This window comes from Narcine bancroftii, chromosome 3, assembly GCF_036971445.1.
Source record: "Narcine bancroftii isolate sNarBan1 chromosome 3, sNarBan1.hap1, whole genome shotgun sequence".
Lineage (NCBI taxonomy): Eukaryota > Metazoa > Chordata > Chondrichthyes > Torpediniformes > Narcinidae > Narcine > Narcine bancroftii.
This window is the reverse complement of record NC_091471.1, coordinates 60,318,181-60,331,883: the sequence shown is the minus strand read 5'-3', so window position 1 is coordinate 60,331,883 and position 13,703 is coordinate 60,318,181. Positions and strand designations below refer to the sequence as shown.

General features: G+C 39.0%; 1 protein-coding gene across 8 annotated transcripts in view; it reads right to left on the bottom strand.

Annotated features, from left to right (window-relative positions):
• The window catches only part of celf4 (CUGBP, Elav-like family member 4), a 557,316-nt gene that overhangs the window by 128,702 nt on the left and 414,911 nt on the right, over positions 1–13,703 (bottom strand). For all 8 annotated transcript variants that reach the window (XM_069924113.1, XM_069924109.1, XM_069924111.1 and 5 more), the window contains exon 5: positions 4,093–4,240. In XM_069924113.1, the coding sequence (XP_069780214.1) occupies positions 4,093–4,240 (148 nt within the window). The remainder of the gene's footprint in view (positions 1–4,092; positions 4,241–13,703) is intronic.

Sequence of the window (13,703 nt, the reverse complement as noted above, 5' to 3'; positions counted from 1 at the left end):
CAATGACTGTCAGCAAATGTTCCGATAGTTATGCAGATCTTACTGGTGACAGGTTGCAGTGAAATATACTGGGATTTTTTTCTGCCACATGCATGGACATTGAAGCATTGTAAAGTAAAAAAATAAGGTTAATGACTGGAGCCTGAGAAATGCATGGAAATTCAAACCATCTCATTATTATTAATATCCTTTAGGAATGAACATGGAATAGTGGAAACTTTTACATTTGCAATGTTACTCATATTGACAAAGGGTTGGGTAAGAGTTTCATTTGGAGACGTACTTTGGGGGGGGGGGACATTGGTGTTACATTGGTGAAAATAGAATGTCTTTGATATAGAGAATTTTTGGCTTTAGGATCAACATTGGGCAGATATATCACCAAGGTTTCAAATATCATATCTCAAGCGGAGACAGTATCTAGGGGAGAGAGAGAGAGAGAGAGAGAGATAAACGTGATGCATTCAGCATCATGTAGGGGCATCAAGTTGACAATGAAAAGAGAGTCACAGAAAGCTGATGGAGGAACTATAGGGGAACACTGCACAGGTGGAATGTCAGCTCTGTACAGACTTGCTTTGGCTGTAGTTGGATAGGTAGGAATGTACCTGAGTTGGGAACTGGAAGAACTGGAAGGGAAACATTTTGGGAAAAGTCTGTTCAATAGTACCAAAAAACTGCAGGGACGTTGAGAAGTATATTGATACATACTGGACAATGGCATAGCCACAAATGTTATCTTGAAAAATGCCATCTGTGACTTTAGCAAGGGCTACTTTGGCATTGCGACGACACAGAAACCTAAAGTCAGAGATTCAAACAGGGAAGTGCTGTGAAGATTGTCTGAATTTGGGAGAGAATAACATAATAAAAAAATTCAAAAGGAAAATGAGTTTGCAAACATTTTTAAGAGAGAAAGTTGCAATGTTTTGAAGGGGTTAGTGAAATTCAGCAAAAGAGAAGCAGTAGGTATTGGGGGAAGACCAGAAAAGGGAGATTCAGCAGGAGAACGAGTAGGTATTGGGAGAAGACCAGAAAAGGGAAATTCAGCAGCTATTTACAAAGAATGGGATAACATTAAATAAGCTTGAATTCATGGAGGTCATGAATTTGGAAATGGAATGCCAGAAATGGATAGAAGCCCAGGGAACAGACAAAAAAAAGAGTAGTGTTCAGAGGTTGAGTGGTACTGAAAAGTTCAATGAGCAAAAGAAGGGATAAGTTGTAGCAGAATTGTTGAAGAGACAGTCACTGTAAAAAATAAAATCCTTCATGCTATCGGTTTGATAGTGCAGCAGAAGCTCAGGGTGATCCTTCAGTTGGATTCTCATGTGGTGTGTCTTCTTGGTGAGAGAGAGAGTGCAAGGCCTTATAGCACTACATGCTCTGAGATTTGTTGACAGATGACTGTGTCAGTCATGTAGGTGACACCATAAAGTTAGTGAGTCATGAATTGTACGGTACAAAAACAGGCCCTTTAGAACACCATGCCCATGCTAACCATAATGTTGATTGACATAATTCCATTTGCCTGGAGAATCAGTGCAGGAAGGTAACAAAACAAAAATCTGCTTTAAAGAGCAACTTGCACATCTTCAGGACTCCCTAAGCATCTTCTCATCCAATGCATTTCTTACAAAATTTAACCAAAATATAAAATTAAAAAATGCAAATTGGGAGACAACTGGAGATTACATAGGGTGGTGAATTAGAGTATAAATAGCAGAATTTATACACAGTATGGACTAATGATATGAAGGAATGCAGTCAATCCAGGAAACAAAAGGCAAAATAGAAATTAGACTAATTAAGAACAAAGAATCGTTGAGTGCAAAGATTGAAGGAGGAAAGGATCAAGAATATCTAGTAGGAAAACATAAGGGTGGAGCTTGGCAGATGAAAAGTAAATATCCTTAAAAATTTGACCGACAAAGATAATTGCCCTACTTGAAGAGGAGCTGACTAATGAGTAAGAATGCTTCGAACTTGTCACTTACATTATTTAAATGCCTCCAAACCAGTACTTATTTTCCCTTCCATTCTGCCTGCACTTTTACAACATGTATGTCCTAATTATCACAAAATGTGCTCTGTGCTTAATGCAATCACAGTTGATGCCAACTTGTTTCTAGCCAAAAGGACTTTAATAACATCCTGTGTGAAGCCAAGAATGACTGTGTCTTTGAAATGAGGTGCTTTCCATTTGACTGACAGAGTGCTCATTTTGCAGATGGTTATATAAAAAACTGGCAATAATTCAATGGGATAGTCAGAACTTATAGAATCAGGTTTCATTTTGTACATTCTAATATTTGACAATGACCCAAAGGGTCACTTTTGCACTGTTGAAGAAATGGGCCACCATTCTTTGGTTGGGCACCTCCCTTTCAACATCTCTGCAGTTAATGAGAAATGTTATTCCTTCCAATCTATCTTGCAGCTAAACAAAGTACTTTGTACTCAAGGCACCATGACTCAGACAATGGAATAATTTTAATTTGATGTGTTATCTGCTTATTTTCATTAACTTTAGAAAAGATGGAAAGCTGGCTGCCAGTTTACTACCACTTTATTACATCCAAAAGATAGATTTTTGCTAATATCAGTGAAAAGTAATTTTCGTGGAACCATATGCACTCCTTACATGCACATCCTAGAAACCAATAAATGTATGCTGGATTGATTCTATTTGTGGTCTTAAATATGTTATCTTTGCTCAACAAATTTCCTGATGGCATGGATGAGAGATGCTGTCTAGAGAAATCAATGGCAAAGTTTAATTTCATAAATTCTTTTTGGAAGATGTTTACCTTAGGGCTTTCAATATATCCAGTATTGTCAGGACATCAATTATAACTCACACCAGAAAGTGTAATTATATTCATTATGTGGATCCCTGCCCTGTGCTGAGTTGGCATATTTCAGCTAGGCTACTTTTGGAAATGATAGTTAGGTCTCAGTAGGCATTGAAAACTAACTGGGAGATAAGTCAGCCTGCAGGGATCAAGCTCATGTTCAATATTTAGTAAAACATGTGGCTGAAAATCATGAACGTCAGTCGATTTCAGGTTAAGGCAGGATTGGATTTACTGTCATTATTGAACTTGGTTGTGAAATGTCTCTGTGCCTCATGACACTAAACTATAAAGAAAAAGTAAAGTTGAATGCAGCACCTTGAGACGACTATTTCTCCTTAAACTGTAATTTAAAGTAAACTTTTTAAGAGAAGGAGGCATAAAGGCAACAACGTTACAGAGAATAAATGATTAATTAAATAAAACCTTGATATTGGCAACCATGAGGGCAATTTAAAAAATATAAATGAATTTAAGGATTATGTAATTGTTAAGTGGGATTTCAAATTTTTAACTTCAGACATACAGCACAGAAACAGGTTCTTCTGGCCCATGAGCCTGTCCCACTGAAATATTGCAATCAACCAACAACTCTCATAGGTTTTGAAGGGTGGTAGGAAAACCAGAGCATTTGGATGAAACCCACACCACCAAACTTCTTACAGACAGCTCTGGCTTCGTTCCCGAATTGCAGGTGCTGCAATAGCATTGTGTTAACTGCTATTCTAACTGTGCCACCTATCAGTGTCCATATAGTTTGTTCCAGATCGCACTTCATACTGCCGGAACAATGATTACCTCTGGCAATGGTAACAATTTCTGAACTAATAATAATCCAAATGACTCAGAAGACACTTTTCAATGTTAAATGGAATATGTGGTAAGGTAGGAGAGCCAAGCTGTCTACAATAATACTATAATGGATATTTTTGTCAAATTAAGTGTTGCCATATTTTCTTCATCAAAATTATTATGTGAAATAGTTATTGTTTATTTAAAATGCCCTGCTGAGAAGGATGATTCTTTAGTTTGCTCAAAGTAGAAGGCACTCCAAGGCGAAGAATATTTAGCAAACAATAAATCTAATTTTCCCATTCAGAATGGATCTTATTTCGAAATTCATTTACCTACTGTGCTTTAATGATTTATTAAAACATTCAAGTTGGTAGTGTTTTACGTGTTTCTTCAAAGGAGGCATATTCTCACAAGTAACCATTGGCCCCACTGCCACACATACCTGATGTTGGTGTCATGGGTGTAGCTGCCAATCCATTCATATTCAACGCTGCCATCTGCTGCATTTGCGCTGCTGCGAATGCTGCCATTGGGTTCAGGTAACCTCCCTGGGCAACGGATGCCATTATTGTCGCTTGTTGCTGCATCAACTATTGAAAAAAGAGGTTTCTTTATTTTTCTACTTTAATAAAATTACCACCAAGTTCCTGAAAGAAAATGCACTTTAGTCACATTACAGTGTTGTGTTCATCAATTCCTAAAGATTGTTTATGTAATGGATTTTATAGGTTGATAGCTTAATAACATTATTTGATGACTCTATTTTGATACAATGCAACCTCAACTTTATTTGCCAAGTAAATGATGCAAATTGATCAGTGTACCTGAGGATCCTTTTCATATTTTACTTGTGCCTTGTGTAATGCGCATCGAAAGAACCAAAGACGTTGATCCAAACCAAGGCTTTTATTAACTAAAAGACTGAAGCATATCACAAATGGGTCGACCAGTCCAGAATGACCTGGTCTGGTGAGGAGCAATCCTTTAAGTCCTGCCAGTAGGTGTGGCTACGCTCCCAGCCAATCACAGTCATCCTACACTACCATCTGTCCATATACACATTGGTGATAGAATCTGTACTATCACACCTTGTAATCATCATTTACCATATCCAGTTATTTGTTGATACAAATCTGATTTGCATGATATTCTGTAGTAGCTTCAAAATCCCCCCCAAAAAAGCAGTTTTCAACTCTCCCTTCTTTACTATTGTACCTATGTTTTTGATACTTGCTTTTTATAATTTAGTCCCCCAGACTCTCACTCTCTTTTGTTGCTCCTTTCTGTATCTTCTCAGAAGATGCCAGATCTTTTATGAACTGCAGTAAATGAAAACGTACACGACGTGGCCAAGAGTAGTTGTAGGAGCAGTTTATAAAATGAGAGGGTTATTTCACCAGTGAAGCTTCTTCAATTACTGCGATTGAGATTTGTCACCTTCAACTGCTTGTTAACCAGCATAATCAGATCCAGTCATTTACAGGGAATATAATTTTCTTTTTATTTAAATAATTTTATTTCACTTTTTCTATGAAGCATCTTATATTTCTCTGTTCCATGCAACTTGTCTTCCCAATTTGCAAGCATATACAAGACCAATCTGTCTCATCCTCTAATCTTTCAAGCCCATCACATCCAGTAGGTTTGTATCATTTGCAAACTCAACCCTTATACTTGTGACGGCTCCGATATTCTCCTAACTCGACAAACCCAAATCTTACATGGGTGCCAAAACTGATTCCCCTGAATATACCACTTATTCTATTTCTCTTTATTTTTATTTTTTTTAATTTTATTTTACTTTATTGTTCATGCAACACATTCATTCTCTTAACTCTAGTGATCAATTGCAGAGTAATGTATTTCCATGAGATGATTTACCTTCATATTTTTCAGTAAACTTTCCACAGAAAAGCAACAATAGCTGAAGTAAAAACTAAGTACAGCAGTTTGGCATTTTATGCTTGCTGCTTCATAAGCTCCTCATAACTGGGGATTGATTCTGATTTTGGGTACTGCCTGTTCAAGGTTTATTCCAATGATCGAGTTGGTTTCCTTCCAAAGCTACTGCACGCCACTCCTTATTGTGGGTAGGTGGCCAAATTAATCAAAGGGAGAGAATACATTGCAGGAAACCTATTAGATTAACATAGATGTTCAACAACCACATACTTGCAACACATTGAAATTCTTCGACCAAATAAATGATTGTTTCCTCACATCACGAAAAAATGAGATTGAAAATTTATTTAACAACAGTTACTCTGTTTATCGTTAAAGGTTAAAGAACATGGATGAGGCATTAACATTGTTCCTTCTCTCCACAAATGCCATTTGACTTGCTGAGAGTTTCCTGTTCCAGTGTTCCAGGATCTGCATTATTTTGCATTAAACTTTGATCTTTAAAATATTTCAGGGATGTAAATGCAGTTCTCAACGAGCATCTCTCTACTGTTTACCTTCAAATCATGAATGCTTGCTGTACTAGCCGTATATTCAAATGTCATCAGTAGAAGCAAACAGAAAAATACAAGTGAAACATGAAAGCCTGCAGACGCTATGATTGTAGTAAAAACTGGCCCAGCCAGTCTCACAGAGTCCACAGGAGGAAAGACCGAAACATTGGTTATTTTTGCTATATAAAGTGCACAGTTTGACCTGCTGAGTTTCTCCAGCTTTGTGTTTTGACTTCAACCACCATGTATGCAGACTTTCATGTTTTACTAAAGATATTTCACAGACGTTTCAGGCCTGAGTCTTTCTCCAAGGAATAAGCAAAGACAGGCTGGGGGAGGAGTCCAGGCTAACACAATGTTTTAATTGGATATGATAAAGGAGAGGTGAAAATTGATTTTGGCTTTGTGAAAGGAGACAGAGACAGTGTTGGGGGAAAGGCAATGGTGGAAAAAGGGCAGGGGCTATAACAGAAGGTGGAGAAGTCAATGTAATGCCATCCTGATGGTAGATAAGATGTTGTTCCTCCAATTTGTGGGTGGTCTCAGTCTAGTAATGCATGAGTCCATGGACTGATATGTCAACAAGAGAATGGAATGGGGAAGTAAAATGGATGGCCACTGGGAGATCTTTACAATTGCAGCAGACAGAGTCAAGGTGCTCAACAAAATGATCTCATGTGCACCCATTCTCTCTGATGTAGAGGAGACCACAATGTGAGGACCAGATGCAGTAAATTACCTCTGCAGATACACAAGTGAAATGTTACTTCACTTGGAAGGACTATGGGGGCCCAGAATGATGGTGAGAGAGGATATATGGGTGTAAGTGGAGCATCTCTTGCACTCACAGTGGTAGGTGCCAAGATGACATTTGGTGGGGAGGGAGGAGTGGACAAGGAAGTCACAGAGGGAGCATTCCCATCGGAAGGCAGAGAGAGGGGCAGAGGGGAATATGTGTCTAGTGGCAGAAATGGCTTAGGAGGATATGTTGGACATGGAGGCTGGTGGGGTGGTAGGTGGGGACAAGGGAAATACTGTCCTTGTTGCGCATGGGGGTGGAGAGAGCTAGGGCAGATGTGCAGGCAATGGAGGAAATGTAGATGAGAGCCAAGTTGATGGTGGTAGAGGGAAAGGCACATTGCACGAAGAAGGAGATCATATCTGATGATCTAGCATGGAAATCTGCATCCTGGTAGCAGATGTGATGGAGACAGATGAATTGAGAGAAGGGAATGGAATCCTTACAGGCGACAGGGTATGAAAAGGTGTAATCGAGTTGGTGGGTTTGTAGAAGATGCCTGTCAAGTGTTTCTCTCCTGTAATGGAGATGGAGAGACCAAGGAAAAGGACACAGTTGCTAGTGATGGACTAAGTGAATTTGGGATTGGAGTGGAAGTTGGCAGCAAAGTCCATGAGTATGAAGCAACACCAAAGTAGTTATTGATGTAGTGGAGGAAGAGTTGAGGGGTCTTTATTGAGTAGGCATGTCACATGGATTGCTCCATGTAGCCAACAAAAAGGCAGGCATAGCTGGGGTCCATGCGGGTAGCCATGATTACCCCTTAGACCTGGAAAATGTGGGATGAGTCAAAGAAGAATTTATTGAGGGTGAGGATAATTTCTACCAGTCAGAGGAGGTTGGTGGTGGAGGGGGAATTGTTGGGTCTATTGTCCAGAAGGAAACAAAGGGCTTTGAAGCCTTTGGTATGGGGGATGGAGGTGTATAGTGATTGGATGTCCATGGAAAACATGAGGCGATTGAGTTCAGGGAACTTAAAGTTGTTGAAATGATGGAGGGCATGTGAAATATCCTGGATGTAGATAAGGAGGGACTGGACCAAGGGGGACAAAATGGAATCGAGGTAAGTGGATACCTGTTTTGTGTCGCAGGAGCACATAGAAACAATGGGTCTGCTGGGACAATTGAGTCTATGGATCTTAGGTAGGAGGTATAAATGGGCAGTGTGAGGTTGGGAAACAATAAGGTTGGAGGTTGTGCTGGGGAGATGACAGGAAGTGATGAGTTCAGAGATAGTGCACAATACAGATGGGTTTTGGTGGGGTTCTCTTGGAGTGGTAAGCAAGAGCAGGTGTCTGAGAATTGTCATCTGGCTTTGGCCAGATAGAGGTCAGTGTGCCAGACCACAATGGCATGAACCTTGTCTGCGGGTTTGATGGTGAGGTTGGGATGAGTGTAGAGAGAGTGGAGGGTCAGGCATTGCAAAGGGATGAGATTGGATTGAGGAGGAGCAATGAAGTCAATACAATTGATATCTTGACGGAAGTTGGAAATATAAAATTCCAGAGCAAGCAGAAGACCAGAATGAGGTGTCCAGGAGGAGGAAGAAGGTCCAAAGAAGGAGAAGGGGTCTGTATTGAGGGGTGGAGAACTGTGGTTATGATAGAAGGCAGGGAAATGGAGCTGATGGAAGAAGAGTTCAGCACCATGCAGTGCATGGAATTCATTGAGGTTTGCGCAAAGAGGGACAAAGATGAGGCCTCTACTGAGGACTGAGTGTTCAGTGTCCGAGAAGGGTAGGTCAGAGGGAAGGCAGGAGTTGGGAAGAGGATCAATGGGGTGGAGGGTGTCGGGGAGGGGAGGAGGATGGGGCGGATCAAAAGTTGGAAGGTAGGAAGGATTCAAGGGAGGGAGGGGATGTCACAGGATGGAGGGGAGGGCCTCCTGGGCTCCCAGGACCAGGGTAGGAGTTCATAATGGGGGCTTGGTCCATAGTCGCAAGGGCCAATAATAATACAATATAATTGTATCAAAAAAAAGGCACATGTGAGAAGCTTCCTTCTCATATGAAACTATCTTACATGGCTATTGAAAATGATATTGAGGGAACAGTCTTTTTCAAAAAGAAATATGTGGTTCAAGAAATAAGCTCCAGTAAAAGATTTTTACCAATGGTCAGAAAATCAGCTTCATTATATAATGTTATGTGAAAGCATCTCTTAGGGGAGAACTGACAGTTTGTAAGGAGATTTCAAAGATAAGGTACAGTTTATTTTTTGCTCTACCAATTAGTGGCAATTCTGCCGTGCTAGCTGGACAAAAGAATCTCAGGGTTGTATGCTATGTCATGGATGTACGCTGAAATCTAAATCTAGGCTAGTGGGGAGGTACTTTCAATGCAATAAATGGTAATTTATTTCATTATTGTAGAAACTTCAGTAGAAGTAGAATCAAAGTCACCATGCAGCCTGGCCTGGCTTTCAGCTGTTGGGAGAGGCTCCTCAACTGGCTCATACATTCAGCAGCTGTAGAACTCTTCATTCTTCCATCAATACACATGGAAAGGGTAATATCACTTTACTTGAGTGATGGAATGAAGGCAACATTCAAATGATTTTTCAAGGTATAGGCTTTCTTTGCCTTATCCTACAATTTGAAACTATAAATCAATTTCATCTTTGGTCAGCAGAGCAGTGAGCACAATGGTGTTACAGCGCCAGTAACCCCCTGGTTTGAATCTAGGGCTGACTGTATGGAGTTTATACGTTCTCCTCGTGTCAATGTGGGTTTCCTCTGGATGCTTCAGTTTCCTCCCACCCTTCAAAACCTAATGGGGTTGTAGGTTAATTGGGTGTAATTAGGCGGCACGGGCTTATGGGCCAAAAGGGCCTCAATTAAAAAAAAAATTAAAATATTTAATAAAATTTAGGATCTGACTTTGGAAACCTTCACTTCATTCCAGATGATTCAAACTGAATGGTTTTACCTCCAGGACTCCATTGTTCCTCTTGAGACATCCATAGCCAATTAAATTTCCTAGTCAGATCAGAGTTTAATTTGTAGTGAACCTTGTGTAATGATCTTGCTTAAAAATATTCCTTAATTGTTCAGGAACAAAACACATTGGAAGCAGTTATAACTCATTATGCAGATACTGGAAACTCTTGTGAGGTCAAAAGTTATATGTCAGCAAGTCTTATTTAGCTAGTAAAACAAATCAGCCAGTCCCGCAGTGCCCATCGGAGGTAAAGATATATAACCGACATTTCGGGCCTGAGCCCTTCTTTAGGTATATGCAAAAAAACAGGAAGGCATCTGAATAAAACTGAAGAATAGCAAGGGGAGGAGTCCAAACCAACAGCTTATTCAGCTACCATGTAGAAACAGAACACTTTAGAACATCACATGTAATGATATTAAAACATATCCTGAAAGCTATGTAGTAAAGCTCTGCAGCTGAGTACATGATGTGGTCTCCACAAACATATCTTATCATTTTAAAGCTGTGTATTTTTCCTTGGGGGTTATTTGGACAACAATGCTGTAACATTAGAGCTACATAACATGGAAATAGGCCCTTTGGCCTTAGCATGCTCCAAATATCAAGAACTTATTTACACCAGTCCTAATTCATTCTCCCTACATTCCCATCAACTTGGACCCAGATTTTACTGTTTATCTACACACTAGGGGAAATTTTCTGTGGCCAATTAACCAACCAACACACATCATTTTGGAAACATGACATATATGTTATTGGCAGCTGTGAATACTTAATTATCTTTTTTCTATTTATTATTTCTCTTTTTGTCTCAAAACATATTGTGGGCAATTTTAGTTTATATTATTGCTCTTGGTGTATTTTAGTGCATTTATACACTGTCCCTAAGTATATATCAGTAAACTCTCATACCCATGTGGGAGGAAACACGGGAGAAACTCACTTGGTCACAGGGAGAATGCATTCAGTACCATAGGTCAAGATTGTATCAAGTCACTTGAGTTGCGCGGCAGTGACTCTAAAAGCTGCAATACTGTAACCCTAGCTTTCTCGCATATCCATCTGTAGTTTTCAGGAATTTACATATACTTGTGCATTTTGAAAAGCATTCTGTCATTTGAAAAAAGAAGATTCAAATGATCTAACATCTCTCCTCTAGGTCCCTAGAAACTGGTAGCTTTAACTAGTTTTATTTGGGACATCTTTCCGATAGACGACGGATTGACTAATTTTACAATCTGTTATGCTGAGAAACTTCACTGGAGTTTTCTATCATTGCCAAAATACATATGTTGTCAGTCTATGGACTGTATAACATGAAGGAGTCGATCTTTTATTTGCTAATTGCGAAAAACACTGACACGGTATATGAGGAAAGCCATAACCAACATCATCCTGCATTAACAGAAGGAATAATGTCAACATCTCCCACGACAAAATAGCCCCTCACTTCATTCCCATTCTTACTTCAAACAACTGCCCATTGAAGGACAGTGGCAGATAAAAATAATATTAAAAAATTACTGATAATTAATGTGAAATTGTAGATGTTCTGATAATAATATTTAATATCTTTCCCTAACAATTTTTGTGCTGCATAGGAAATAATCACATCACATCTCAGCTTAACAAACACTATTATATATTGCTATAAAATAGATTGATAGGGGCAAAAACAAACGTCAGTTCATGCTTCAGACCTTTTTATATAAAAAAAATCAGAATTAGGAATTCCAATAATTCTATTGAAAAAGTGCTTTTAACATAGCAAATATCTGAAGACACTTTACCCAAACTTATTAATGAGGGTTAAGTGATGTAGAAAGTTCATTAGAGTTGCAGTGACGTACTTGGGAACCTCTGAGTGAGGGGGTTGAAGAAGATTAATGAAATAGCCATGGGCTCTGAATCAAGGTGCGTTGGAGTAGGACACAATGTAGGTCACCACACACGAGTGTGATGCTTAAGTGGTACTTAATGTAAAAGTTTTCATTACTTATTCAACACTTGAACTTACGCAGTGATTCTTACCCAGATACTGGAAAACCCTGCAGCAAAGATCTGATTGTTGTTCACTGTTTCACTACAGGGTCTCCAATCTTCTACTAAGGTTGCTTATGGAAACTTGAAGAACAATGGGAAATTAAGGCCCTAATCTTTCAGCATTTTGCCAGTTTTCTTCAAATTGTGTTTGCTAGGAGAAGTAATCATAAAATATAAACTGGATAAACATTTGTAATTGAAGGGATAAAACAGATGAGGCTTGTCATTAGTAACCTGCTTGAAAAGGATTCTCAGAATAATGGTAAGGTAAATTTGCAGAAGTCTCATGGCCATATTATCCAGTTCAATATAAACATGCAAATAAGGGATAGCATAATGCCTTTCACAGTGCCAGTCATCGAGACTTGGGTTCGAATCCTGCTCTATCTGTATGGAGTTTGTATGTTCTCCCTGTGTCTGCATAGGTTTTCCCTGGGGGCTCCGGTTTCCTCCTACTGTTTGAAATGAATCAGGGGTGTAGGTTAATTGGTGTAAATTGGACAGTATGGACCCGTGAGCCAAAATGGCCTGTTATCATGCTGTATGCCTAAATTTAAAGTTTAAATTAAAAAATTAAATTACGGCATTTGCATTGAGGTAAAGTGTATTGAAGATGTTTGTGTGATGGTGGAGTCTGATTTAATTTAAAAGTACCAAGGCCAGTGGTGTGTGATTCTTGCTCCCTGAAGACATCTGATAATAGCTTAAGTTTGTATTGGGTGAGCTATAAGTATAGCCATTACCAACATTTTGGATCTATTTATAAATTGGCTTATAAATGTACTCCACAATGAGGCTGAAGTTTTTCTGTCAACAGGGAAAACACATCTACCAAGTGTGCGAATGTACAGTAAGTACATTAGTCTTAATGACACCTGTATCCCTGGAGATGGAATCAGTTCCATGTAGAGATTAGAAGCTAATATTTTTTTTTTGACTTGCTAAGGGCTTGTTAGGAACCAATTAATGATAAAGGTGCAAATTCCACTTGGTTGCCTTCCAATTTCATGTGACAGCAATAACGAGTTTAAGGGTGCCATTTAACCTGAGAGGTTCTGAAAATATTGCATACAGAGTAAAGCAAGAGAGATTGTAAAGAATTCATCTCACTTGGCACCACAAGTGCATCAGTTGGTCTTAATTTGTTAAAAATGTCAAGTAAGCCAAAATAGTGTGAATCAGTGGAAAATAGCCTCATAAGTTCATTTGTGTTATGTTCAATATGACCATGACTGTACCCACTCTTTGAGATAGAACTATTTCATCACATAGACCTACTCTACTGCACAAGGCAGTACTTGAAAGGGGTGAGCACAGGTTTGCTGAGAGGTTTAAACAAGATATCTCCAGATGCTGGAGAACTGGAACAGCACACAAAAGTGCTGGAAGAATCCCGGAGGTCTTGAAATGATCCATGAACTTTGACTACCTTTTACTTTCAATGGATACTGCATGACCTCCTGAGTTCCTCAAGCACATTGATTATTGTTCTAGGTTTCCTGAGAAATCATGTCTATCCGAAGAGCAAATGCCTCTTTTATCTTTTGACCATGCCAGTACCATAAAAGATGTTCCCATAAAAGAAAAGCCTGATACCTGCTTTACGAAATGTGAGCATTCCTACAGAAGCTTTCGTAAGCTGAAATGGCGAAGAAATGATTATCATTGATTTCTATGGGAAAAAATTTTGAGCATTCCCAGACTCCAAAAAAACCTACCAAATCAGACCAAATAACATATAAAATAACAAAACATTTTTAAAAGCAGGAATGATATGATAAATACACAGCCAAAAAGTAGAAATAATATATGTA